Here is a 26,420-nt window from a genome sequence, read left to right on the forward strand (position 1 = left end):
GGAAGTGCTCTCATAAGGCAGCAACACTAAAATCAAACAAATCACATAGTGGATATAATTGTAAGGGAGTGGTCCTCGAAAGTTTTCTCTCGTCCCCCCCCCCCCCACACACACACACCAGTAACGGAATCTATCCACGCTCTTCTGGGAACAGTAGTCAGGAGCTGGGGCAGGGCTGGGAGCGGATCTGCAGTCGGGAGCTGGGGCTGGGAGCCGGGGCCAGGGCTTCAGCTGGGGGCCGAGCTGTGGTTGGGACCCTGGGCTGGAAGTGGAGCTGTGGTCAGGGCTAGGAGCCGGGGGCCTAGGCTGGGGCTGGAGCAGAGCTGGGGGCAGAATGGGGTTGGGTGGCGCTCTCTTCCCCGCCCCCTGGAGGGGCTAGCCCTGGCCTTGCCATGCCCCCCTGCACATTCTTCCGGGCCCACTAGAGGGATGTACCCCAAAGTTTGAGAACCTCTCTTGTAAGTAAAATCAATCAATCACAATATTTCTCATTAATTATTGTTTTATTGCACCCAGACATTTGCTAGGCTCAGTGCAGGTGGTCAAGATCTGGCCTCTTCCAAAAGCCTGCTCTCTAAATCATTAGCAGTTATATTGCGCATTCCTCCAGTAGATCTCAAAGTGCTTTTTGCAGATGGGGAAACAGAGGCTCAGAGCCTTGCCTAAAGTTCCATACTGAGTCAGTGGCAGGTCTGGAAGAGAACCCAGGCTCCTGACTGCTGGTCTTTGTGCCCTATTGTCATAAACAGATAGCTAAGGGTTAATGTTTCTTTTACCTATAAAGGGTTAACAAAGGGAACCAAACACCTGACCAGAGGACCAATCAGGAAACCGGATTTTTCAAAGCTCAGGTCGAGGGATAGTTTGGTGTGTGCGTCTTTTGTCTCATCTCTAGTGCTCTCTCGGCTGCTAGAGAGATTCTCTTACCTTCAGGCTTTCTAATCTTCTGTTTCCAGTGTAAGTACAGGTATAAGACAATATAGGTTTTTATATGTTTTTGTACTTACATGTGTGTAAGTGCTGGAATGTTTTAAATTGTGTTTCTTTGGATAAGGCTGTTATTCATTTTCTTTTAAGCCATTAACCCTGTGTATTGTCACCTTGATACAGAACCATTTTTATGTCTTTTCTTTCTTTTTATATAAAGCTTTCTTTTAAAACTGTTGGATTTCTTTCTAGTGAGGCTCAAGGGACAGGAATCTTGTTGCCAGATTACTGTCTCTCTCAGGAAAGACTGGAGGGGAAAAAGAAGGAGGGGGGAAGTGAATTGTCCTCTCTGTTTTGTAATTCAGAGTTTAAGTACAGTAATCTTCCAGGGTAACCCAGTGAGCGGAAGCCTGGGAGGAAGTAAAGAGGGAAGGGAAGTGGGTTTATTTCCCTTTGTTGTGAGACTCAGGCATCTGAGTCTGGGGTCCCCCAGGGAAGGTTTTGGTTGAGACCAGAGTGAGCCACACTGGAATTTTGGCTTGCGCTTGGCAGCGATATCAGATCTAAGCTGGTAATTAAGCTTGGAGGTTTCATGCTAGCATCTTATTTTCTGAACTCTAAGGTTCAGAACTGAGTAGGAAAGCTATGACACCTATGCACTGGACTTCACTGCTTCTTTGGCAGTCCCAGTTATCCCCTTTCCAGCATACGGGAATATGTGTCTGTATGCTGAAGAGCTGAGGTGATAATGTTACGGAAGACAATCATTAGAAGTAATTTGATAGGGGAGCAGAATTGCATTGCAAGCTGTCAGCAAGTAATGAAGCAAGGATGCATATCGACAGGTGGACCAAAGTCTATTCAGTAGGAGGGAGGAGGAAATTAGTTCCAAGATGCAATTGCTCTAATTGAGGCTGTGAAGAGATAAATGGGGAAAGTTTTCAACAGCTGGAGATTGCTCTGAAGGAAAACTTTGAGTGTTCGTTATCATCTCAGGCAGTGTTTTAGTCACCATGGAGATGCCTCTAGCAGATATCAGCAGGAGAAAAACCCAGGAAACCCAAAACCAAAATCAAACAAAATCCCCCAAGCAAAGGGTTCCAGAATAAAGAAATGAAATTGGTGCTTATACTCTTTGAACTGAACTCAAAATACATACATGAGCTGTGCTGGAATACGATGGTGGCACAGACTGTATAAAAACTTAAATAGACAGAGCAAGGTATCACTGGAAATAAAAGCAGTATTGGGTCTGGGTTTTCAAGGCCCATCGAAACTTGTAGGCATGTCTTCAAGGTATGTTTTTCACATCTCTCCTCATACATGGTATGCTGCATACATGGTGATAGTGCCACCCATGAAAGCTTTAAAATGAAGACGTTGGCCTTGGGAATCTCTGATTCAGGACCATAGAAATTAGTGTTGGAAGAGACCTGTTAGGACACATGCTCCATCCATTCACCAAAATAGAATCATTCCTCCCTACATTATGAATCACCATGGAATGACTGAAGTGCTGGGGCTTCACTTGACGATGCTCTATGCTTTCTCAGAGTTCATTGTCATTTTTTTTTCTGATATTTCCCCTACATTTTTCTTTGCTCACTCTTATCTCCTTATCGCGAGTTATTCCATTTGGTACCACTTTTGAAATTTCTCTCCCTTTTTGTATGTGCACCTTTCAGACACATACAGACTCTTTTAAGATCCCTCCTCAGCCATCTTTTAGATGAGCTATATTTAGCTTTTGTAGTCTTTCCCATCAGTCAGTCCTTCCAGTCCCTCAACCATTTTTGTTTCTTTTCTGGGGAACAAGTAGGTTGTGGATTGTGCATTGCATACCAAGATCCAGACCTGTTTCTGTGATCAGATAAAAAAGATTGGATTCATGCAGGGTTGTGTTCAAGTGCCAGAGAAAGAAATGTTCATGAAGTATGAATTTTAACACCGCTGATATTTGTCTCAATGCTGATCAGACTCTTTAGAGTATTATATTTGTATAGGAGTAGCAGCAGAAAGTCTCTGTTAAGACTGAGATCCTACTGGGCCTGTGCTATACAAACACATAGGGAGGCACCATCCCTGTTCTGAAGGGCTTACCCTGTAATGAGGAACAGGACACGTGCATTATAAAGAACCAAGAGGAAAGGGAAATGAGGACTGAGGGTATCAATAGTGTGGTTAACATGTGCAGCTGATGGTTTCTGAACTTTGGAAAGGTTTTATTTTTATGAATAAATATTTGTAGTTATTTACTATTTATGTTGTGGTAGCTCCGAGGGGCCCCAATCAAGGGTCAGGGCCCCATTGTGCTAGGTGCTGTATGCACATGTAGTGTAAAGATAGCCCCTTTTCCATATAGAGTTTACAATCTGTATCATTGCTCCCCACTACACTCCACCTACTCATCATTAGCTGGCTGATTTCTTGTAGCCATCACAGCAGAGGTGGGTGGAGAAAGGTTAGTGGCTTATGGATCATTTAATGGAGGATGTTCTGTGCACAAGGTATGGCATGGAAGAAACCACAGAGATGTTTGTGGGAGATGTGAATAAATGAATATACAAAGCTGGCATTGTTGGAGGAGTGAATAGGCAGGTGGCCATGAATGAGTAAGTGTTCAGGGACAAAGGATGCAGAAGGCTCAGAGAGAAGCTATAATTGATATGAGTGGGAAAAAGGGGAGCCAGTGGAAGGATTAAAAGAGGAGGCTGATGCAGTCAGAGTGTTGAACAAGAAAGATGATTTTAGCACCTATATTTTGTATGGATTTAAAGGGGGGCAAAGAGGGGAAGCCAGAGAGAGGAAAGATGCAGTAATCAAGATGGAAGATGACGGCATGGACAAGAGTTTTTAATAAATATAAGTGGTCAAGAGCTCAGTTCATCCAAAAGTCAGCGCCACCAGTAGTGTAGTGACGTTTAGCCCCACACTCTGTATTGAAAAGAGAGAAAGGAGTGCCACTTACTGACTCAGTAGTGCCATATCCTGCATCACTTGAGTTCCTCATTGAGTTCTCCTGACCCAAGTACTGAACAGCTCAGCTCATGAGATCTGATAGGAATTACGGCCAATATACAAGCCCGTAGGTGTAAAAGGGTTAACAATGTCTTCACTTTCTTATAATTGTTGGTATCTCTTCCATCCTGTGCACCATTTTGGAAAATATTTGTACCCAAATAAGGGCTGTCCTATCAGCTGTTACTGAATAATTCTGGGAATTCTCCCAGCAGGAGGACAGGTCTGCCTATTATCAAGCTCGCTGCTGTGATTTCTGAGTGCCTTGCAAATGCTTAAATAATGTTGATATCTTCTAGTTCTCTGTGTTGAGGTTAATCTTATTTTCAGTGTTGTCGTTCTGTTGCAGGATGCTCGGTCTCTAACTTTCCCTCCTTGATAAGAGGATTGAAATCATTATACTTGCAGCCAAGACATGTGCCTGCTAAAATGAAGCACCTGACTTTACAGAGTATGTACTGATGTGAGCCAGCACTGTTGAAAGTTAGGACTGAGTGCCAAAATGGATGCTGTAATATTCACAATCTCCTCTACACACACTTTATGCGCAGCACTGGCGAACACTTACAACCTGTTGGGGTTTTATGTCTTCTGTTGATTGGGCAAATGTACATGATTACCACTTTAATTTTGGCCTTGAATGTGTGTGCTGAAACTAGCTTTCTGGAAATAAAATGGCATTTCCTAGTCACTTTTACACTGTTATTTTCTCAACATGACATATCTTGGCTTCTTTCTGTTTCTACATAATTGATTCCAAGAGGTGTTGAGAGCTCCAACACCTTTCTGCCACCATCTTTACACATTCTGTTGTATACAGAAATAAACTGTGTGTGTGCGCGCATGCGGCTGTGTTGGGAAATGGTTCAGTTGATGCTGAACTTGCAATATAAACCCTTGTCACCACTGATTATGGGACCAGCAGTTTTCATGAATCGTTGTTAAGTCTTTGGCGACTGCTGCAGTTGCTTGTGGGCTGCAGTTCACATCAGAGCTCTTGAAGTAAGTATGGTCAGAACAGGATAATAGATGGATGAGAAGACCTTCAGGAAGAAGCAAAGTGCGTCATGAAGTGTTGTTTTGGAGTGAATAGGTGGCCTGTCTGGACAGAAAACTTACACCACTTTAACTGAAATTGTTGTAGAATTAGACTTAACTTGTTACATTTTATCTCACCTTGGCACCTGTGGGTTTCTAGGCTCTTCCAGGGGCTTAGGGTGTGGCATAGATCCTAGCATAAATTAGAGCAATCCCTGGTTATGCTCTAATTCTACAACTACTCTTGGGTGTCCACAGTCTGCTCTGCAACCTAGGGTAGCCATAGCACACCACCCTTCAGACACTCCCTCACTATGCCCTTATGCTGTGCACAAAAGTGAGATCTGAATGCAGCCCTCCTACCCTTGGTTTATGATCTCACAGCTGTGAACTCACAAATTCAGTGCGTTATGACTTCACTGTAGGATCAAATGGAGAGAGTGAATGAGCAAGGAAGCCCTTGTTTAAACACAGATACCTCTGATAATTAGTAAAAGCGGCAAGGAGAAAGATTGCAGATGAAAAGGAATGAATTAATGTTTAAATGTGTTATGTATTTCAAAGTTTTCCCCTTTGTGAAAGTCATCCTTTAAATATCCGTATGGGGCTTTGAACAAACAGCACTGAGCTTTAATAAGATCCTGCACTTGTGAAAGAAAAATGGATCTTCCGGGAATTCACTTGCTGCTTTAAGCATCCATTCCAATATTTAAGAAGTACTGAAGGGAAGGTTCTGCTGTCAGAATGAGATGTTGAAAAGATCTCCCCAAAGAAGCAGCAGCTCCTATAGGTCTATAAGCAGCTTGAAGGGGCCTTCTTCAGTGAAAAGTAAAAACAGCTCTGGAGAAATCTTAATCTTGGACTTGAGATGGGTCTGAGGAACAAGGTTGGGATCTCTATCCAGATCCGAACTTAACGCTGGAATTTAGGATTTGAGGGATCAGGAGTCTTGACTTTGGGCTTGTCTACGTTACCTGCTGGATCGGCAGGCAGAGATTGATCCAGCAGGGGTCAATTTATCGCATCTAGTCTAGATGTGATAAATCGACCGCCGAGCACTCTCTCGTTGACTCCGGTACTCCACCAGGGCGAGAGGCACAGGCAGAGTCGACGAGAGAGCATCAGCCATCAATTTACCACAGTGAAGACACCACAGTAAGTAAATCTAAGTATGTCTACTTCAGCTATGTTATTCACATAGCTGAAGTTGCTGCGTAACTTAGATCAATTACACACACACACACACACACACACAACCAGGCCTTTGACTCAGCTCTGGTCTCAACAAGGTGAATACTTGAGAGATCAAAGGACTGAATTAAATGATGGGGAAACTGAAGGGATTCAAGTAAGACAAAGGAGAGAACTGGAATTTCACAGCCCTGCACATCTTTCCAGGTAAATAACAATTACTTTGGACTATAGCCAGTGGTCAGATAGGAATACATCATGCAGCTAAACCAGGAGAGAATGTTATTGGGGAAGGGGTTGGAGTCTGGTGCTTTCTATACTCCCTTCAGAGTGAGAGGCATTGTTGTGTAGTGAGTAAAGCTAGGATGCATATTCTACTCCTTTTTCTGCTACTGACTGACTCATTGTGTGACCTCGAGGTCACCTCTCTGAGCCTTATTTTATGAAACCATTAGACTGGTCTAGTAACACATACAGACTCAGAGCCTGAAAATTCTCTCCTATCCTGTAGCATGGTAGGGTTGTAATGGCTTTGTATTGTTTTTTTAAAATCAGGAACTCAGTGTTAGCCAGTGGAATGTACTTTTCAGGGTAAGAAGCACCTGTTGGGACAGTAGAAAGGCTTGTATGTCTTTTTGCTGTCAGATTTCAGAAATGATAGTGAGGTGCTTTGAGATGCTCAGATGGAAGGTGGATGGAAAAGATCAAAAGTATTACTAATGGCATGTTCTGTGTTTCTAGATGTCTGAGGCTGAATGCCTCTCTTTTCACCTAGCAGGGGGAGTTAAGATTTCCTACGGCGAGCAGTATACACTGAATGTGCTGCATGTTCACGGCAGCTGACCCAACCTCTGTATAAAATGCAAACATGCAGAGGTCAGATGTTTTCATGGGCCAAACTTTGCTTTTATTATTTCTAAGTCAGAGTTAGGCATGAACAAAACTGATCTAAAACATTTTTTGAGCCCTGGACCTGCAAATTTCTTCTCCCTCCCTCCACCAACATCCAATATAACTCTGATGTCTTCTGCTGACGGACTTTGCTTCTGGACCCTCCGCTCATCAGAAAAGGTTGCAGTCATTTGCCATGAGCACAGAGGGATTACATTTTTCTTCTGGGCGGTCAATGGAACACTATATAGGGAAGGCGTTAGTACTGTGGCTTGCTCATAATGTGCTCCAGCCCTGCAGGGGAACCCTTAAATTACATAAAGCTTGAAGCATGGCAAGCTTACTGTACGCAAGATGGAATAACTACCCCCCATCCTGCCTCCACCACATGCTGCTTCCACCACTTGATGCTGTTCCCTTGTCCTTGGTGAAAATACTTTTGTCTGTACTGGTGAGGTGCTGGGTAAGATGAAGATTGATGGAGATGGAGCCTGTGCAATTGGCATGAAATCTGCCACCCACCAAGCTGTAGGACAAAAGGGTAGGGGACCATTCTCTCAGGGGGTTAAGAGGTACTACAGATCTAGAAATGAAGGGATGAACAACAAATCCTCTGTATTACTGCAGCATACTCATGGCATGAAAGAGTGAGAGGTGAATCACTATATTGCATTTACAGCACAGGGAGAGAGAAATGATATGAAAAGACATCTCAGGTTTACTTGAAAGGTTGATGTTTGAGAGAGACGGCAGAATTGTTCTCTGCATGGTGTGTTACCCTTTGGCACCTGATGGATGAACCACACACTTAGGGTATGGCTACACTTGCAGCCAAACAGCGCTGCTGTGGGAGCGCGCCCGCGGCAGCGCTTTGAAGTGCGAGTGTAGTCACGGTGCCAGCGCTGGGACAAAGCTCTCCCAGCGCTGCAGGTGCTCCACCTCCCCGTGGGGATTAGCTTACAGTGCTGGGAGCTGCACTCCCAGCACAGGGGCAGTGTTTACACAGGCACTTTACAGCGCTGTAACTTGCTGCGCTCAGGGGTGTGTTTTTTCACACCCCCGAGCAAGAAAGTTGCAGCACTGTAAAGCGCCAGTGTAGCCAAGGCCTTGGTGACATTCTGGCACCTCCAGGAAGCACGCACAATGAGTGCACTGTTAAGCAGTAGGAAAGTTTAAAGGGGCTTGTAAGAGTAGTAAAATTGAGGGTTGTGGTAGAAGAAGTTAACAGCTGCAGGAATGTAAGATAATGGTGAGTCTGCTCCAAAGATACATGGTCTTAAGTGAGCTTGATTGTTCCAGAACAAGGCTCTTCTCACATAATTTCTCCCCGCTCTTCTGTTGCTCATGATGGCCCTGTGCCAGCAACAAAGGAATGAGAGGAGATCATATTAACTTGTGCTGTGATTTGGTCAAGCCTTGTAAGCTAATTAGGACTGGTCCTGGTGAATATTTGGATGGGAATTGACCCAGGCCAACTGAGGTAGTATAGAAGTGGATGCACTTGATTCAACAGGTGGTGCCGTTCTGCCAGAAGGTGCATGAAATCTATCTAGGTTCTGTCTCCTTGTGGCTGTTGAAGAGCCTATGGCATTGTTAACAATAGTGTCCTGCGCAAATTCCAGTTTGGCAGTTACTAGACTAGGTGAATACTCCCAAAAATATTAGTTCAAAAAATACTTGCTCCCATTTTTAATTGAGCTTGCTTTGGCCAGGTTCACATCTCTTTGGGTTCCCTTTGTCATGGACATTCAAGGAATCAAGCATGAACAACAGCGAATTCCAAAATCGTGTGTCAGTTTGGGCACACAAGTATTTGCACCGGATGTGCTTGTGCAGATATCCAATCAGTGAACAGGAACAATGCTATATGACTTACCTGACCAATCACAACAAAACAACCCAGCTTGAGATTCAAATATGGGGTATTGATCCTCACACAGATTAAGGATCAGTGCACAAAGACATTGGAAAAACCACAATGCATGGAATACATATGAGTGGAGACTAGATCTGAGGAAAGCATGATCCATGATTAGATGTTAGAAAGGGGTTAATTTGGGGTTGTAAATTATTTGTTAACTGTTCATGCAGCTTCAGTAATTATGTTCTGCCTCTCTAAATCCTCTTTGCAGTTTCCACTGGATACAATATACTTCATTTCCTGCCCTAAAAAGTTCTATCTTACCGTCTACTGTAGTTATTTATGTGGCACATATTACAGAGTGTCTGATTACTGCAGTGTTGTGTGCACCATTAAACAGCTACTGTATTTTAACTTGGTGGTGGATGAAGTAATTCCTGCACATATAGTTTGTATCCACTTTGGGATTAAATATGTAAAAGCCATTTGGGATTAAATAGTCCATAAATGTACAATAACATTAAATATAAAACCTGCTCTGGGTTAAGAAGTGATGGGTATTGTAAAAGATAAGCCACTAGCACTCTCTGGAGAGACATCCAAGGCCCTTGTATCTGCAATCCTCAGTGCAGCCTTCCATGCTGCAGTCACAAACATTGTCTGCTGTTTAAATAATAAAGATTAAAATGAAAGGGTAGAGAAGTATTTTGATTCAGAGTTACCCAAGCAGTCCTAGTCCTTCCAATAGGACAAATGACATGAGTATGGTACTACTCAGTGTGAGTAAAGGCTACAGAATCTGGCCCCATGGAAAGTTTTAGGGCTCAAGGCAAGCTAGTCATACGTAAATGTTTGCACTTTCTCTCCATTGCTAACTTTCTTGGCATGCAGTTGTTCTTGAAGGATCACAGTCAGTATATCAAAATAAGCGCTTTATTGAGTAGGGTAAAAAGTTGCTGGCTAGAGTGTAAATTCTCTCACAGCACAAATAACTTAGCTCAGGAGCCCTTTTGTCCTGGGGGGTAGGGGACATAAATTCTCTGAAAGTATCTGTCACTCAGAATTGCTTTGCATTCATCATCACAGCCCTCTGCATCATTCATGAATGTCATAAGAGACTAAAGAATTGGCACTTCATAGTGAGGATGATTAAACAGCCATTACACTTGTCTTTTACTTCAGCACAGTACTTTTTAACAGATTGCATGTGTAACACTCTCACAGATCCACCTCTTACAGGCTAATTTCCTTTCATGGTGATGGAAATGAAAGCTGGTTGCAAGAGGGGAAGTTAGGGTGGGTTAATGCTGAGCAATTATAGATCACTTGCAAAGTGCTTTAGCAACATCACATAATTAGTCCTCACAACACTTTTTTGGGGGAAGGAGGGAGGTATTATCATCCCTGTTTTACACATGGGGAAACTGAAGTACAGATTGATTAAGTGATTTGGCCAAGGTCACACAGCAAGTCAGGATGGGAGTTGCAAATGAAACTCTGGCGTGAATGCAATATTCCAGAATGGGTCACACCAGAGCGATATAGAGAGGCTCCATAATGAAATGTCTCAAAAATGAATTTCCTTTTATTGTTGGCATATCCATTACAAATGCAGTGCAATGTGGTGCTCAACTAGGCAGAGAAGCTGGAGGTTTCTTGACGTAATTTACTGGGCAATTATAGTCTAGTCAAGAGACTGGGAATCAGCAGAAGGCTGGGAGTTTAGAGACCTGTTTTCTGTTCTGCCACTTATTTAGTGTGTGGGGTTGTGGAAGTCACTTAACTGCCTGGACTTTGGGTACAGTATTGCTTGCCCAACTCTGTAAAAGCATACTGAGAGCTACTGCTGAAAAGATTAGCTGCATTAATTAGTATAAAACTATTATAAATGTTAGATTGTATTAATTAAATGTAACATATAATTATTATTAAAAGTTTCAGTGTTATTTGGTATTTATTAATCATGTGGGTGGTTAATATTCCTGACCCATGTGTTGTATCTCACCACCAGTTGATATTCACAACTATCCCTTTGCTTGCATGTTTGTGAATGTGCAATCATTGCAATTTGAGTCCAGTGAGGAGTATGTGTGGTTAGTTCAGTGGTAGCACAATGCCTTTGGGTGAACAATGATGTATCTGCTTGGATATAAGGTAGCTGAGATAATCTGTTAGTTTAGCAGGTAGGATAAGTCTATGCTTTGGAAATGAGAGGCTTAAAATTCCAACATTGCTGATAGTAATTGGTGTGTGGAACTATGAAATATTACACAGTTCCTGGGTGTATAATAATACCTAGCTCCTATATATAGCACTTCTAATTAGTAGACCTCAAAATGCTTTACGCAGGAGTTTGGTATCATTATACCCATTGTAGAGAAGGGAAGACTGAGCCATGGAGACGTGAAGTGATTTGCCCCATGACACTCAGCCAATGGCAGAGCTGGGACTAGGACCAGGTCTCCTGAATTCCAGTCCAGTGCTGTATTCTCTAGGACACAGTATTCTTCAGAGAAACCAGAGTATGTAGGTGATTTTTTTAAAAAAATACCCTCCGACAAAAACGTCTTCAGAGAGGACCTCTCCAAGTCATTCAGACTTTTCCGTAGAGTTTCACAGAGTTCAGATCCAGATTTAGATCTGAGCTCCTCCCAAACCCCAGAATGTTTGGAATTAGGGGGTTTGCTTTGGCCCTTTCTCTGCATTTTGATGACCTATAGAAGACTGGCCAAATTGGTGGGCTACAAACAGTAGCATAACTAGTGGATGTTTCTTTGAGATAAAACCTGAGAGTATCACCTGTCATAGGAGGTCATATTGGAGCATCTATGCTTCCACCCCTTCTTCAGCAGATAAGTCTAGGATTTCAATTTTAATTTGCTCCTTCAAAGGACATTCCTGATTGCCATTTATCAGCCTTCTGTCTTGAAGTGAAGGTACTTAAATGAAACGCTGGCCTTGGCACTTTGTATTCTGCTGCAAGTGTGAATCCTGCGTGCTGCAAGCCCTAGGAAGATTAAAAAAGCAAATCTGTGCTCTCAGTTTCTCAATCTGCACAACGCCAGACAAAGTCAGAGGAGATAGGAACAATGGAAGTGGGGTGGAATCCTAGAGAATTATGTGTATGTGATCTCACAGTTATAGCCCCAAACATCCATGCCAGGACTTCAGATAATAGGACAGCGCTGCTGAGATCCTTATAGCTGCCAATATATGTTGTTACCTATATGATAAAATACAAGCAGAAACCTGAGGTATGGAGATAAGGAAAGATAGGATAAGTGGCTGAATAAAGGACATTCCATTTTGTTTTCTTGGTAAGTGGACAAGTATGACATCTTTAAAAAACAAAGCAAAACCCCTGAAACGGTAGAATTGACTTTGTATACGGCTGTCTGGTCAGATGTTTGAATGCATTGGAAGTTATACTGGGGTGCAGCTAATGTATTAATACAAACTCAGCAAGCCCTCCGAGTTTATTTTGAGAATTTAAAGCTTAGGGTCTGGGAAATATTAGAATAAAAAATTCATTCAAAATCGATCTCGTGTATAAGTCAACCATCCTGGGTGAACTGGCAAGCTTTGATCATGATGTGTGTCGGGTAACTGCAGAATGTCATCTCTGCACCCTTAACACCTAACACAAAAACCAGCAGGTTAGAAACTAGGAAAAGAGTTTAGGAAAACTATATTTGTGTTGGTCAGAAAAATGAGGGCAAATTCTGAGACTGTAGTTTTTACACCACGTTTACTTGGGCAAAATTCCAGTGGATTTGCCAGCATAAAGATTGCAGGATTTGGGTCAAAAATTTGAAACTTGGATGCCTAAAGCATAACATCTATATTTAGGCAACTACATAAGTGGCCTGATTTTCAGAGGTGCAAAGTATCCATAATATCTGTGGAATCCAGTGGACATTCAGTTGTTCTGCAAATCGGACTACTAATTTGGCTCCTTAAATATGGATTTAAGTATCTGGCTTCAGGCACCCAAGTCTGAAAAATTTGAGCAGGATCCCTGAGAGTAACAACTCTTGCCTGGGGAGCGGCAGATGCCCCAGTACAGTAGGTCTTTTCTGTTTCTAGTGTCTGTGATTAAGGAGAGTATGAGTGAGCTGTATCAAATTCTGTGAGGTATATAAAGAGAGAAGAGGTCACAGAATGATGGGTGACGATAACCTAGGCCTGAAAAGCACAAAGGCCATAGACTGAGCTAAGGAAAAGGTTAAGGACTAAGGGACTTCAGGGAAACATTGTTATACAGAGGGCAATTAATATGGAGAAACTAAAGTGCTCCCAAAGGCAACACTAGGGAATGTGGCTTGAATATATTCCAACAACAACAAAAATAGATAAATATAAAGGTCTGGGACTATGGGACGCTGTGCTTCCTAGCTCCTACCTAAACTGATGGTGTGGCGCATCTACAGGATTGGTCCCAGAGTGGGGAAATGTACATTAGAGAGAGCAACTGTTTGGGAAAGAGTTGAATGGACTGAAATCAGTGGCCACAATCTGGCCTCCATCCATCCTGTCCTGTTTCTAGGTTGTTCTAATAACATTCAAATCCCATAAACTTTCTGTACACAGAGAGAGTGAATGTCCCTCCAAGAGAGATGGGCAGAGCTGTGAATCCACTCATGATGTTGACTGATAATACTAGTCTCAGAGCTTTTCTACTTTAGCATTCTGTCTCCTGGCCTTCTCTAAGGACATTCTCTCTGGGTGCTCTTTATCAAGGATCCTCCCCTGCCCCCCCCCCCCACCCACACACAAAGAGAGAAATCCTATTCAGATTTCAGCTCTTGTTTGGCAGTGGGATACAGCTTAAAAAAGGTTTCATTTATTTCCATTAAATTCAACCAGGGAATCATCACCCAGCTCGTTCTCCCTCTGAGAGTATGTGGTTTTATCCCCTGCACCACACTACTCGTTTTGACTATCCAAAGGGCTCCCAAATTTTGTCCTGCTAAGGGATACAATGACTGTTTGCTGGAAATCTCTGGGCTGCATCTAGTTAGCACAAAATGTTCCAGATTGCACCCAGCCTTCCCATTAACACGGAGATGTGATCCCACAGAGACTACAGCTGCAGTGTGCACTGCTCCAGTTCAAACCAAAAGACCTTTCATTGATCAAAGTGGAGCTTTGTATTAAAAATTAGGGGAGGCACATGCCCCTTAGTATAAATCAGTGGATAGCCTTTGGCCTAGGACCGACCTTTGGCAGTGGAGAATCAGACCCATTGCCTTCAATGTTTTTGCACCTGTGTCAGCAACAGCCAAACTTGACCCTATATTTCCAGAGCCACTGTATTTACATGGAAGCCATGCCTCAGCCAGCTGAACGCTGTTCAGATTCTTCCATCCTGCCATATTTCTTTGTTGCAGAGGTAAGAGAGCTGTAGTTGAGGCTGAGGCTGTTAAACCCATGGTCATGTTTGGTCCACTTCAGCAGCTGCTAACTTCGAGGGTTCTTCTGTGCTGGTGATGGGTACTCCCGAGGTACCCAGCAACAAATTTTCCTTGGGGAGAATATAAGTCAGACTTCCCAGTGCCTAGGAATTGGAGTCATTCATAGTTTGAGTGTAAATTATTTTGAACTGTGTAGCAATTCCAGGAGCACTCCCTTCTTCTCTGCCCCCTACTCCTTCCAATCTCTCTTTTAATATGGTGTAACTAATAAGAAGCAACATATTGTCTGATCCGATTGTTGGCTAATGCCGTGCATACCAGAAAGAAAGTGACTCATATTAATTTGCTGTCATTTTAAAACGGCAAACAAGGAAGGCAGGCACGATCAGAGTTGCTGCTTCCATTTTGTGTCAGGCTTGCGTTGTTGTGGTGTTTTTCCTTTTTTGCCGTAGAAGAAGTCCTAGCTCCTTCGAATGTTAAAGATGAGCAAGGATTTCAGTTTAATTAATGTCAGACAATGTCTGCCTTTTAAATAGAAGGAGATGAGGATATGGTGTGTTCGCATTGGGTCTCAGAGGGGTTTGTCAGGGGAACAGCAGGCTTCTTGAAGGAGAAGCAGCTGGTTCATGAGAACTCTTTTAAGCAGGGAAGCGTTGTTTTCCAAGGATTACACTTTTGCCCTGGAAGCTTTTTATTTTCTTAGGGCTTTACATTTCTTCCACCTCAGACAATTTAAAGCTCCTGATAAATAAGAGGAAAAAGACACTCTATCAATCATCTTACATATGGTACAATGCCTTTCTTCATTTTCTCCTTGGAAGAATCCTGTGATAGAATGGGTCAAATGAACCAGACAATTGATGATATATCTATAGCTATTTTCAACCCCTTTCTCTAACCCCTCTGAGGCAGATAAGTATTAATAGATTCATTTTAGATAGGGGTGAAAGGTACAGAGAGATTAAGTGTTGGGCTTTGTGTCAGACAGTGAGTCAGCGGGAGAGCCAGGCACAGAAATTGAATACTGGTCTCCAGTTTCAACTCCCAGCTCTGTAATGCATATGGTCAACTTAAAATTTAAGGAATAATGTGAAGGTGAAAAGGTTGCATTAAAATAATGCTGGAAGTCTGGATTAGCCCTCAGCAAATTAATTCTTCATAAGGGTAAAATTACCATCCTTGGTCAACCTGCTTTCACCAGACAGTAAGTGATCCTGCATGCTACAGGTGCCAAACCTGCATGCTACTGTGGTCTCCCCAAACCTTCCCTGGGGACCCCAAGACCCAAATTCCTTGAGTCTCACAACAAAGGGAAATAAACCATTCCCTCCCCCCTCTTTACCGCCTCCCAGATCTTTCCTGCCTGGGTACACCCGGAGATGTAGACAGATTCAAGCTCCGTGGATCTAAACAAAGCGATTCCCCTCACCCAGAGGCAATACAGATTCAAGCTCCATGAATCTAACACAAAGAGATAAACGCAGAGAGCAGGTTTTCCCTCCACCCTGTCTTCTTCCTCCCACCAATTCCCTGGTGAGTGCAGACTCCCTTCCCTGGAGTCTTACCCAAGATAACCAAAAGATCAATTAGATTCTAAAAAAGAGGAAAACTTTAATAAAAGAAGGAAAAACATAAAAATTGTCTCTGTAATCAAGAAGATCGCGTAAATATACAGGTTTTTTAAGCTTATAGACAATAGAAGAAGCTTTCTCCAGCAGAATACAATTTAAGACACTTTCGCAAATACACATCTTGAAACTCCACCAGCAGATACACAGTTGCAAATACAGAAAAACAATTGAAAAGACTATAACGCTTTTTACTTACTCACTATTCTCGAATAAGATAAAGAGACTGTTAGCAGGGAGATTGCAAAAACCTGGTTGCCACTCTAGTCCTATCCAGGACCCGAGAGAACCCAAAGCCCCAAACCCAAAAACCACAAACAAAGGCTTCCCTCCCTTGAGATTTGAAAGTATCTTGTTTCCTGATTGGTCCTCTGGTCAGGTGTTGTTTGTTAACCCTTTCCAGGTGAAAGAGACATTAACCCTTAGCTATCTCTTTATGACAATTATGTATATTACAATGGTTTGTAAAAGTGAGATTCAGTTGACAGTGACTCTCTTCATAATGAAATGAATGTTCATTACAGACACACTTTAAGCCACACATTATTTGTTTGATACATAGCTCCCACTGGAGATTGCTCTATTAAATAGTTATTTCAAAACCAGAGATGCCATCACATAGCTGATAGGTTAGTTAGACAAAGAATCTGTATGTGATACCACCGTGGCAGGTTCAGCATGGACAGTAGGAATTATAAAATCATACAGCAGAATCTAGAAATGGAAAAGATATGTGAGACTATGTTCCCCATCAGATTTTCTAGCGTTTTAGTCAGTCTACTTTAATCAGGCCCAAATGACAGGGATTCCACAGCCTAATTCCGTCACTCTAACAAGGAGTTCCTCCTGATTTCCAACTGGAATTTTTCTTTTCCTAATTTCATGCTGTTCTCCTACTTATATACCCATGTACCTCCTCAATGATTCCTTTCTATCTTTGGTGTTGATGCCCTCCATACAGTTTTGTCATGTCTCCTCCAAGACGAGCTGTCCTTAACTAGCTCTTTTAACTTCTACTTAGGGAAGATTGGTTGGGAGTACCTCTCTTGCTAAGACAGCATGTGTGGCACCTTCTTCCAGAAGCAGCAAAGAATCCTGTGGCACCTTATAGACTAACAGACGTTTTGGAACATGAGCTTTCGTGGGTGAATACCCACTTCGTCAGATGCATCCATTTGTTAGTCTATGAAGTGCCACAGGATTCTTTGCTGCTTTTACAGATCCAGACTAACATGGCTACCCCTCTGATACTTTCTTCCAGAAGGATTAACTTGGGCAAGCATCATTCAGAAGCTGCTAGATACAATGTCATGGTCTTCAGTTATAATCAGCTAATGAACTTTTGTTCCAGTAATGGGATGCTAGTGTGGAGAATGTTAAGTAATGTGTTCTGTTAACATTGTTTAATGTATGGGGTTGCAAGAGAAGTACAACCTGAGACAGTGATGTAACAGCTAAGGACTCTGTAAAGGCCTGGTTAGTTGCTAAGAGTTACCATGTAATGTTATTTTTTTTCCAGTTTCAGCTGTTGGGCAAGGAGCATTGGAAGGGATGGTTGAAGCTTGCTGGCAGGGGCTGGATTGTTTCAGGATCTCAGTGATGGTTCCAGTAAGGGACTCTCAATTAGTTCACTAATTGGTTTACTTGTAATTAACAAAGTAAGAGTTCATTAGCTGTGGATTTGTGCTGTAGTGATGGGGATTGCCTGCAGTGACCTTTGAAGAGTAAGAACATAAGAATCACCATTCTGGGTGAGAGCAATGGTCCATCTAGCCCAGTGTCCTCTCTTGAGACAGTGGCCAATGCCAGGTGCTTTAGAGGGAATGAACAGAACAGGCAATCATTGAGTGATCTAGCTCCTGTCGTCCACTCCCGCCTTCTGGTAATCAGATCCTGGGGACACCCAGAGCATGGGGTTGCATCCGTGCTCATCGTGGCTAATAGCCATTCATGGGCCTATCCTCCAGGAACTTATCTAGTTCTTTTTTGAATCCCATTATATTTTTGGCCTTCACAACATCAATATGGTACCTACCATATTTATCAGTGAGTCCCCTGCTCCTGGGGCAGTGTCCTTGTAATAGTGCAAAGCTTGGTAGAGACAGCAGTTACCTAAGCCCAGGGTGTAGGAAACCATGGGTCATGACAGCTATTAACTTGATATTCCAATGGTTGAGTGTGTTGCCACATGATACACTTCTAGAGAGTGGTAAGGGGTGGAGTTGTTTTGAAAACGTCCAGGTACTTCTCTTTGTCATGTGTATTTCATTCAAGATTTTGTTACAATTCTGTTAATATTTTTTTTCTTAAACTTGCCCTGAGAATTGATGCTTACAAACTGGCTCCCGTTTCGTAACAGCAATTATTGGCCATGTAGTCATTGAGCAAACCTGACTGGATGTAGGCCCCTTTAAAAATCAGGTCCTTAGTTATTATGGCTCTGAATACCCTTTGGCAATTTACAGTGACCAAATACATATGGTTTTGCTCAAAGCCATGCCATGAACCTGCAAAAGAGGAGCAGCTCCCCCACTCCTGAGTGGCGGAACTGAGACAAAATTAAGTGGTTGAACTGCATGTGCCATAGAGCATCACCCTTTGTTCTGAAGCACTGAGAATTGTTCAGAAAAGACAGTCCTCACACAGTTTAATTTATTCCTTTCAATGGGAGCTTTGCCTGAGTGAGGACTAATATTTGGCCAATTGAAATTGAGGCTAGAACAGCTCTGTCTGTTTATCTTGTCCATCCCCACTGGCTGAGGCAGAAATGTTCTCTGTAGTACATTCTCAGTAACCTTTTTTTAAATGACTCTGGAAAGCAGTGACATTTCCTGTACTTCCCATTGGAGACAAATCTTGTCTCCATCAGTTTGTCTTGATATTCAGCCTGTGCTTTTCTTTGCTCAATTTTACCAATTATTCCAATTTACACTCTCTTGTTAGCACCCTTACTAGTGATAGAAGATTGTATGCAGAACTTGGGTACAGTGAGATAAGTGGCAGCCTTGTATCTGCATTTCCCTGCCTTTGTAAGTTTGTCAGACCTTTATTCTTATTTTAATAAGATTTTCTGAAAGCACTAACCACCCGGGTAAGCTCTTAGGTCTGTGTTATTTAATTGCCACTTTACGAGGCTACTTGGTACAATTGTTGCCAAGGTCATCTGCATTATTTGAATTGGGTCCTGCTTCACCCAGCTAAATTCACTTAATTGTTTGTGATGTATTAGTGATTCCATCATTACAATAGTCTTGTTACAGAGAATAAGCTAAATAATTTTAGCTTCTTGGTAACTTGCAAATCTCACCAAGTAAAATGACCAAAATGCCATCAAAGCAAATTTTCTGTTAATTGAACTGATAGCTTCTTGCTTGCAAGCAGAAAATGTACATGGTTACTATTATTAATAAACATAATAGTTTCTCACCACCAGCATACTAAGCACACCGTGAAGCGACTTATCAGAAGTACTGGGCTCAGCAGAAGGTGCATAATGGGACTGTATGTATCCATGAAATAAAAATCTAGCTATGGAAAAGTATGATAAAGTTATGCTGCCTGGGAACTTTCAAGTCTCTTTGATTTCAAAAATAGCAGGCCTTTGTGGACATCAGGTTTTCTCCTTATTAAGCAATTTTTAAAAATAACACAGTATCATCTATATTTACCTAAGATTTCATGCAAGAGAATAAAGGCATGATAATTAATTGAGGGGAAGGAGCATGCCATATACCTTGCATGTTATTTCAGGTAGATATTTATCATCATTAGATTTATATTCTTCACAGTCTATGCTGGATTACCAGAATGAACAGAAGCTTTAAGCATGATCACTAAGGGTTTCAGGACCACGGACAGAGATCCTGCTATATTAATTTAAATGCCACAAGTATTATCTGAGTTTATTGTTAAGAGTTTATAGCCCAGGTCCCTTGTAATTTTCCTGCTAAAAATCTTTTTCAGCTGCAATATAATGCAGAAACCTTAACAAGATCTACATACCAGTCAATATTTGCAGCATATTGTACCTCCACTAGTAGCGTAATGCAGGGGGTCTCAAACTTCATTGCACTGCGACCCCCTTCTGACAATAAAAATTACTACAAGACCCCAGGAGCGGGAACTGAAGACTGAGCCTGCCTGGGGGGCAAAAGATGAACCCCAAGGGCTTCAGCCCCGGGGGGGGGGATGTAACCTGAGCACTGCCACCCAGGGCTGAAGCCGAAGCCTGAGCCCTGCCACCTAGGGCTGAAGCCCCTGTGATTTGGCCCCAGGCAGTGGAGCTCAGTCTGTGTCTTTGGCTCCAGGCCCCAGCAAATCTAATGCCCTGGTGACCCCATCAAAATGGGATCGTGACCCACTTTGAGTCCCAACCCACAGTTTGAGAACCACTGGCATAACACATACCTCCGCATACTACTTTTAGTAATTTTCACAGCGTTAAAATATTTGTTAGATGTAGAGGATTGAAGGCTACAGTGAAACCAAATGAGATAAGAGGTGCTATTGAGGTAGAATGAAATGGGTAGTTAATGGGGTAGTAGATGTGAATAAATAGGCCTCAAAAGAAGTGGATTTGTGTTGCTATACTGCATTTTAATCATAGAATCATAGGGCTGGAAGAGACCTCTAGAGCAGTGGTCTCCAAACTTTTTTGATTGCACACCTCTATCAGTAAACATTTTTTGAGCCTGCACTCCCTGCCGTGCCGGCTCTACCATTTTTGCCAAAGAAAAAAACTTTGGAGACCACTGCTGTAGGGGTCACCCACTCCAGTCTCCTGCACCTAGGCCACCCATGCCAGGTGCTTTATCTAACCTGGTCTTAAGATCCTCCAAGGACAGGGATTTTACACTCTCCTTTGGTAACCTTTTCCAGTGCTTAACTAACCTTATAGTTAGAAATGTTTTCCTAATATCTAACCTAAACCTCACTTGCAGATTAAGCCCACTACTTTTTGTTCTACCTTAAGTTGACGTGGAGAATAATTGATCATTACACTCTTTATAACAGCCCATAATATTTTTGAAGACTGTTATCAAGTCCCCACCCTACCTCCCCAATCTTATTTTCTCAAGACTAAAGGTATCCAGTTCTTTTAACCTTTCCTCAGAGGTCTGGTTTTCTAAACTTTTCATCATTTTTGTTGCTGTCTTGTGGACTTTCTCTAGTTTGCCCACATCTTCATTACAGTGTGGGACCCAGAACTGGACAGAGTAGTCCAGGCCTCACCAGTGTCATGCAGAGGGGGAAAATTACCTCCTGTGTTTTACATGCAATGCTCCTGTCATTTCACCCGAAAATGATATTAGCCTTTTTTGCAACTGCATCACATTGTTGGCTCATATTCAATTTGTGATCTACTGTGACCCCTAGATCCTTTTCGGTAGCACTACTGCCTAACCAGTTATTCACCATTTTGTAGTTGTGTGTTTGATTTTTCCTTCCTAGTGTAGTAATTTGCACTTGTCTTTAAAGAACTTTATCTTGTGGATTTTAGACCAATTTGTCAATGTCATTTTGAATTCTAATCCTGTCTTCTGAAGTACTTGCAACCTTTCCAAGATCAGTGTCATTCGCAAATATTATAAGCATACATGCCACTCCATTATCTAAGACTGAGATTAGATGAGGAGTCCAGGGAGGGAGACTAGGACTGGGGCCAATGAGGATGGTGGGAGGGGAGAGACAGATTGGATAAGGAGTTGGGAGTGAGGAACTGGGACTGCCAAGGAACTGGGGACAAACAGTTGGAGGTAGGGACTTGAACCGTGTAAGCAAGAAGCTAAGGGGGTGGAGAAGAAACAGGCTGGGATAGGCATAGTTTGGGGAGGACAGTGCAGAATGAGTCAGACTTGGTGAGGAACAGACAGAAGAGTCTGTGCTCCCTAGAGCCCGTGGCTTTTGGGACCATAGAATAGAACCCAGAATTCCCGAGTCTCACTGTTTGTTTGCTATCAGCAAATAACTGTGAAACCCACTGACAAAGCATGTGTCTCATCCCCCTCTGGTGCTGTTCCTCATAGAGGATGACATCCTTCTGTTGTTGTTATTAGTTAGTCTGTTACTTATAACGGCAGAGGTCTCTGCAGTGGAGCTAAAGGTTCTATCCCTGCTAATGAAGCATGTAGATATCAATATGATGCCACATGATGGAATTTCTGTTTTTTCTTTTTTAAAAAAAAAACCTATGTTTAAAAGAATAGAGAAATGAGGATTTCCTGGTTATGGCAGTTGAACACTCCCCTGAAGCAGTGGTTTCTGTCCCTGCTTTTTCCAGAGTTCCCATGTGATGCAAGGCAAGTCACTTACACAGATGGTCAATAATCGTGTGTTCCTTATTTACTAGGCGCTAAGCACTCACAACTGCAGCTGAAGTCAACAAGGAACTGTGTTTTTACCATATCAAGTGTTCCATAATGCAAAATACTCTGAAAATAGGTGTCTCAAATTGAGCACTCAAAATTAGTGGAAACTTCCGACCTTAGTCTGTGTGACTTACTCCCCATTTGTAAAATAGGGATATTACCACTGCCTCATCTCACAGGGGTTTTAAGATGGTAAATTAATGAATGTTTGTGTAGCTCTCAAGAAAAGCCAAAGGGGAAATGAATAATTCTATCTTCAGAGCAGGGTTTGAATAGTGTGCACTAAATAAGGATTGGAGACGTATTGAACAATGAGGATAAAACAAAACATTGAATAGTTGCTCATTAAGTGAGCACCATGTATCCTGTTCAGTGCAGGAGGCAGGGGTCCTGTGGAAAAAAGTAGTATGTAATCATGTAATTGAAGACCTGATCATAATGCATTTGCACAGGAGGCCCAAGTTAAGGTTACCCAGGCAACCTTAATTCTGGCATTTCCTAACTTTTGAGTGCACGATTTGGAACTTTAACGTCCTTATAAGACATTTTGTATGTGTAATATATAAAGACACACAAATGAGTCAGGCATTATTTTTAATTGTGATTAACTGTATATTTTTTTTTTCTCTTTGTGTTCTTTCTCCTCCATCTAATCTTCTCTTTTAATGTTTGCATCTTATGATTTCTGTTCTAATTACTTTATTCAAATTTTGTAGCAAATGATTAGCGCTACACTATTTAGGATTTTTCATGTCATAATTATCACTGTGGCATCATGTTTACATGTTCAATATGTAAGTGAAAATATACACATGCATAATTCTTTTTTAAATTATATTTGAGGTAAGGAAAGTTACACAGAAGTCAGCAAACTGGATTGCCTACCATTCTGAAGAAAATTCTGGACTGTGTACTGAACAGTTGCAGTAGAGTAGGTTTCTGTTATAAGGATCAGTTTAGGTTGCCTGCTCTTCTGATTGTTACAGCTGAATGATTACTGTGCACAGATGCATAAAACTCAGCTTCCTGAAGTCAGGCCTGGAAGCAAATCTCTGTCTGCGAGGAAAACATGAGCTTTGCTAGGCAGTTGAGTGCCATCACAGGCCTGTACAGTTATAATAGACTGTAACTGCAGGAGCTCTGACATGCTCTACCTGCAGCCAAATGGCACTCAGAAAAGTGAGGAAATCTCATCTGCCTTTGGATATGTCAACGAAATTCCTTCCACACCGATCCTTGCAACTGAATGCCCCAGTGGGCAGCATTAGGAGTGAAGACCAAGCACACCAGCACACGTGGGAACAACTTTTGGAAATTGGGGTTTGGTCTACAGTGCCAGAAGTTATCATAAAACTCAGTACACTCAAGCTCAGATGCTGATTTTCCTTGTGTTATTCTGTGAGCCAGTGTAATATAATATATATAAAACATTTAGAACTAACTAATAAACTAAAGAGGAAAGATATTTGTAGTTTATGCACTTATAGTGGGCTGTGTGAATTATCCGTACATGGAGAGAAGCTGTGGATAATTCATTACACAAACGCTTCTAATTAGTATGAAAACGCTGTTTAAGTGTACTTGTAAGAATGGATGATAAACAAACAGTTTGCACTCGGCAGTAGTCACGCACCTACCATTCCATTCCACAGCTGAAAGTAGAGATTCAGTTAGAGGCTAAAAGTTGGGTGCTTGGTCTCTGTCTGAAGAGTCGCCATTTCTGAAATTGGACTAATACACGCTCACAGCTCTGCTCTGTCAGTGTGCTCTCTGTCTCAGCTCAGGGTTATGAATGAAATGCCATACAGGTTTATTTACATTTACTGAGGGTATGATCCAGTAGATATGCATAGGACTAGAAGTCAGGGGACTTGAGTTCTGATTCTGCATCTGTCCCTGACTTGGTCTTGGGCAAGTCACTTTCCTTCTGTGTGCCTCGGTTACCCCATCTGTGAAATGGGGATAAAACTTCTTTTGTGATGCACATTGAGTTCTCTAGAGAAAATGCCCTACATAAGGGTGAAGTTTATCATTTTTATTTCTACTTACTTACATAAAACAAAGAGCCTCAATGGGGTTGTGGTTTTGCAGCCAGACTCAGATGTGACCCAGTTTTGGTACCAAATGACCCAAGCAATATCCAAGTGTACTTAATTCACTTCGAGATTGTTAAATTGAGGGTGTTCCTGATTAAAAAAATAAATGACCTTGTAGCCTTCCCTAGGTAGACAATGATCTGAAGTATATTTACCCAATCCCCCTCTGCTTCCCATTGATATCTCATGCCTGCTGCTGTTGGTGAAATCCAGTTGGCTGCATTTAGTATTGCACAGTTCATTGTGACCCTTAGGAAAAGTGCATTATAAAGTTGGGTGTAGCTCAATGGTTGAGGAATTGGGCCTCCTGCATGTGTTGTTCCCACCCTTACTACAGATTCACCGTGTGGGTTTGAGAAAGTATCTCCCATTATGACATTTAGGACCATATTTTCTAAAGAGCACAGGGACCAGTATACTGAGCTCTTTTAAAAACCTGAAACTGGGCAAGTCTGAGAATCTGGTCCTTAGCCTGTCTGGGTCTCTGACCTTGTATGTAAAATTGATCCTAATAGCACAGCTCTTCCTTTGTACATTAGCTCTGGATCTCCAAGTGAGGTTGAATACCAACTTTCTGAAGTGGTGTCTGTTTTTTAAAAGCAGTGCATTACTTGGCATTGCCCAGGCTTGTGTTAACGATAATGAAATCACAGGCTCTTGATAAACTCTGTAGCTGTCTTTATTGCAAATGCTGCATGTCTTGATTTGGATACTATTACCTTTACCTGGAGCACACTTTAGCAGGATGTGTACAGTATCTGTCATCAGTGATTTATTCCTTCCTTAAAGGAAGCAGCATTTATCTATTTGTGGTTCCCTTGTTAATACTGTGTGGGTACACTAGGGTGTTGTGAATAGCATAACTGTTCATTTAAAGGGATCTCTGAAAGTATTAGTGCCGGTGTAGAAGCAGCAATTATCTGAATGGCAAACTTTTTAGAGTTCTTGTTGTTTTATTTTGTATCTTCTTTTACTGAAAGATAATAGTGCTACGTTACTGCGAGAAGGATAGGGTGGGTATATTTTGTGTCCTAGAAAGCTGCTGTTCTTTCACATCCCCTTCAATCAGGAAAGGCATCCAGCAATTCAGAGCCATTGTTCTGCTGAAAAGAATATGCCATTCTCTGGGAGGAAGAGTTTTTGTATATATGGTGGGAGAGGCGTGTAATTTCCCATCTTGTGCCTTTCTTGGGTCAGATGTGGAATTAATTCCAGTATTTAGGAAGGCTCACTACATTGTTTATCACAATGCATAAAGGCTTTTGGAGATAGTGCATTATCAGTCTTCTGCTAGTATCCAGTGGAATATGGAGTATATCTCTTTAACATCTACTCTGTATTATTTCAGTTTTCCTGTGTCTTTAATTGAGGGTGACACTAGCCTCACAGGTCTTAGATTTCATCACTTGCGCTAATGAAATGCCTGTATTTGGATATATTTCTCTCTGCAGCCATTACAGTGTTACCACACGTGGCAAAAACCATATTGAACCAACACCTCCCTCTTTGTTTTTTAATTTTGCAGCTGGTGCCACATATATCTTTGGGAAGAGTGGAGGCCTCATCCTGTTCACCTGGCCAGCAAATGACAGACCCAGCACAAGGACAGATCGTCTTGCTGTAGGCTTCAGCACTACTGTGAAGGATGGCATCCTGGTTCGGATTGACAGTGCTCCTGGGCTTGGTGACTTTCTGCAGCTTCACATAGTGAGTGCACACCCATGTCTGTGCCGGACCTGGGTTTCACTTATGCATGCATCAGTAATGTGGATATATGTTTTGAGTGTTCCTGAAGAGTTAAAGATGAGTGTTGCTTAGGAAAAGGAAGGTGTAATCATTAGATGTACGATTAAAGGGATCGCTCAGAGGATCAGGGAGGTAATGCTTCCTCTTGACACAATGCTGGTTAGACTATATCTGGGGAGGCCTATATATAGATTTGGGCATTATCCTATAGATAGAATATACAGAGGAAATTGAGAGAGTTC

General features: G+C 42.1%; 1 protein-coding gene across 17 annotated transcripts in view; it reads left to right on the forward strand.

The window, feature by feature from the left end:
• NRXN3 (neurexin 3) overlaps nt 1-26,420 on the forward strand; it is a 1,449,735-nt gene that overhangs the window by 1,070,222 nt on the left and 353,093 nt on the right. For all 17 annotated transcript variants that reach the window (XR_012655819.1, XR_012655820.1, XM_075065588.1 and 14 more), the window contains one exon: nt 25,958-26,139. Coding sequence is in view for 15 of the 17 variants with exons in the window: in XM_075065588.1 (XP_074921689.1) it covers nt 25,958-26,139 (182 nt within the window). In the remaining 2 variants the exon portion in view is untranslated. The remainder of the gene's footprint in view (nt 1-25,957; nt 26,140-26,420) is intronic.

The sequence above is a fragment of the Chelonoidis abingdonii genome, chromosome 4 (genome assembly GCF_003597395.2).
Source record: "Chelonoidis abingdonii isolate Lonesome George chromosome 4, CheloAbing_2.0, whole genome shotgun sequence".
NCBI classification, from domain to species: Eukaryota; Metazoa; Chordata; order Testudines; family Testudinidae; genus Chelonoidis; species Chelonoidis abingdonii.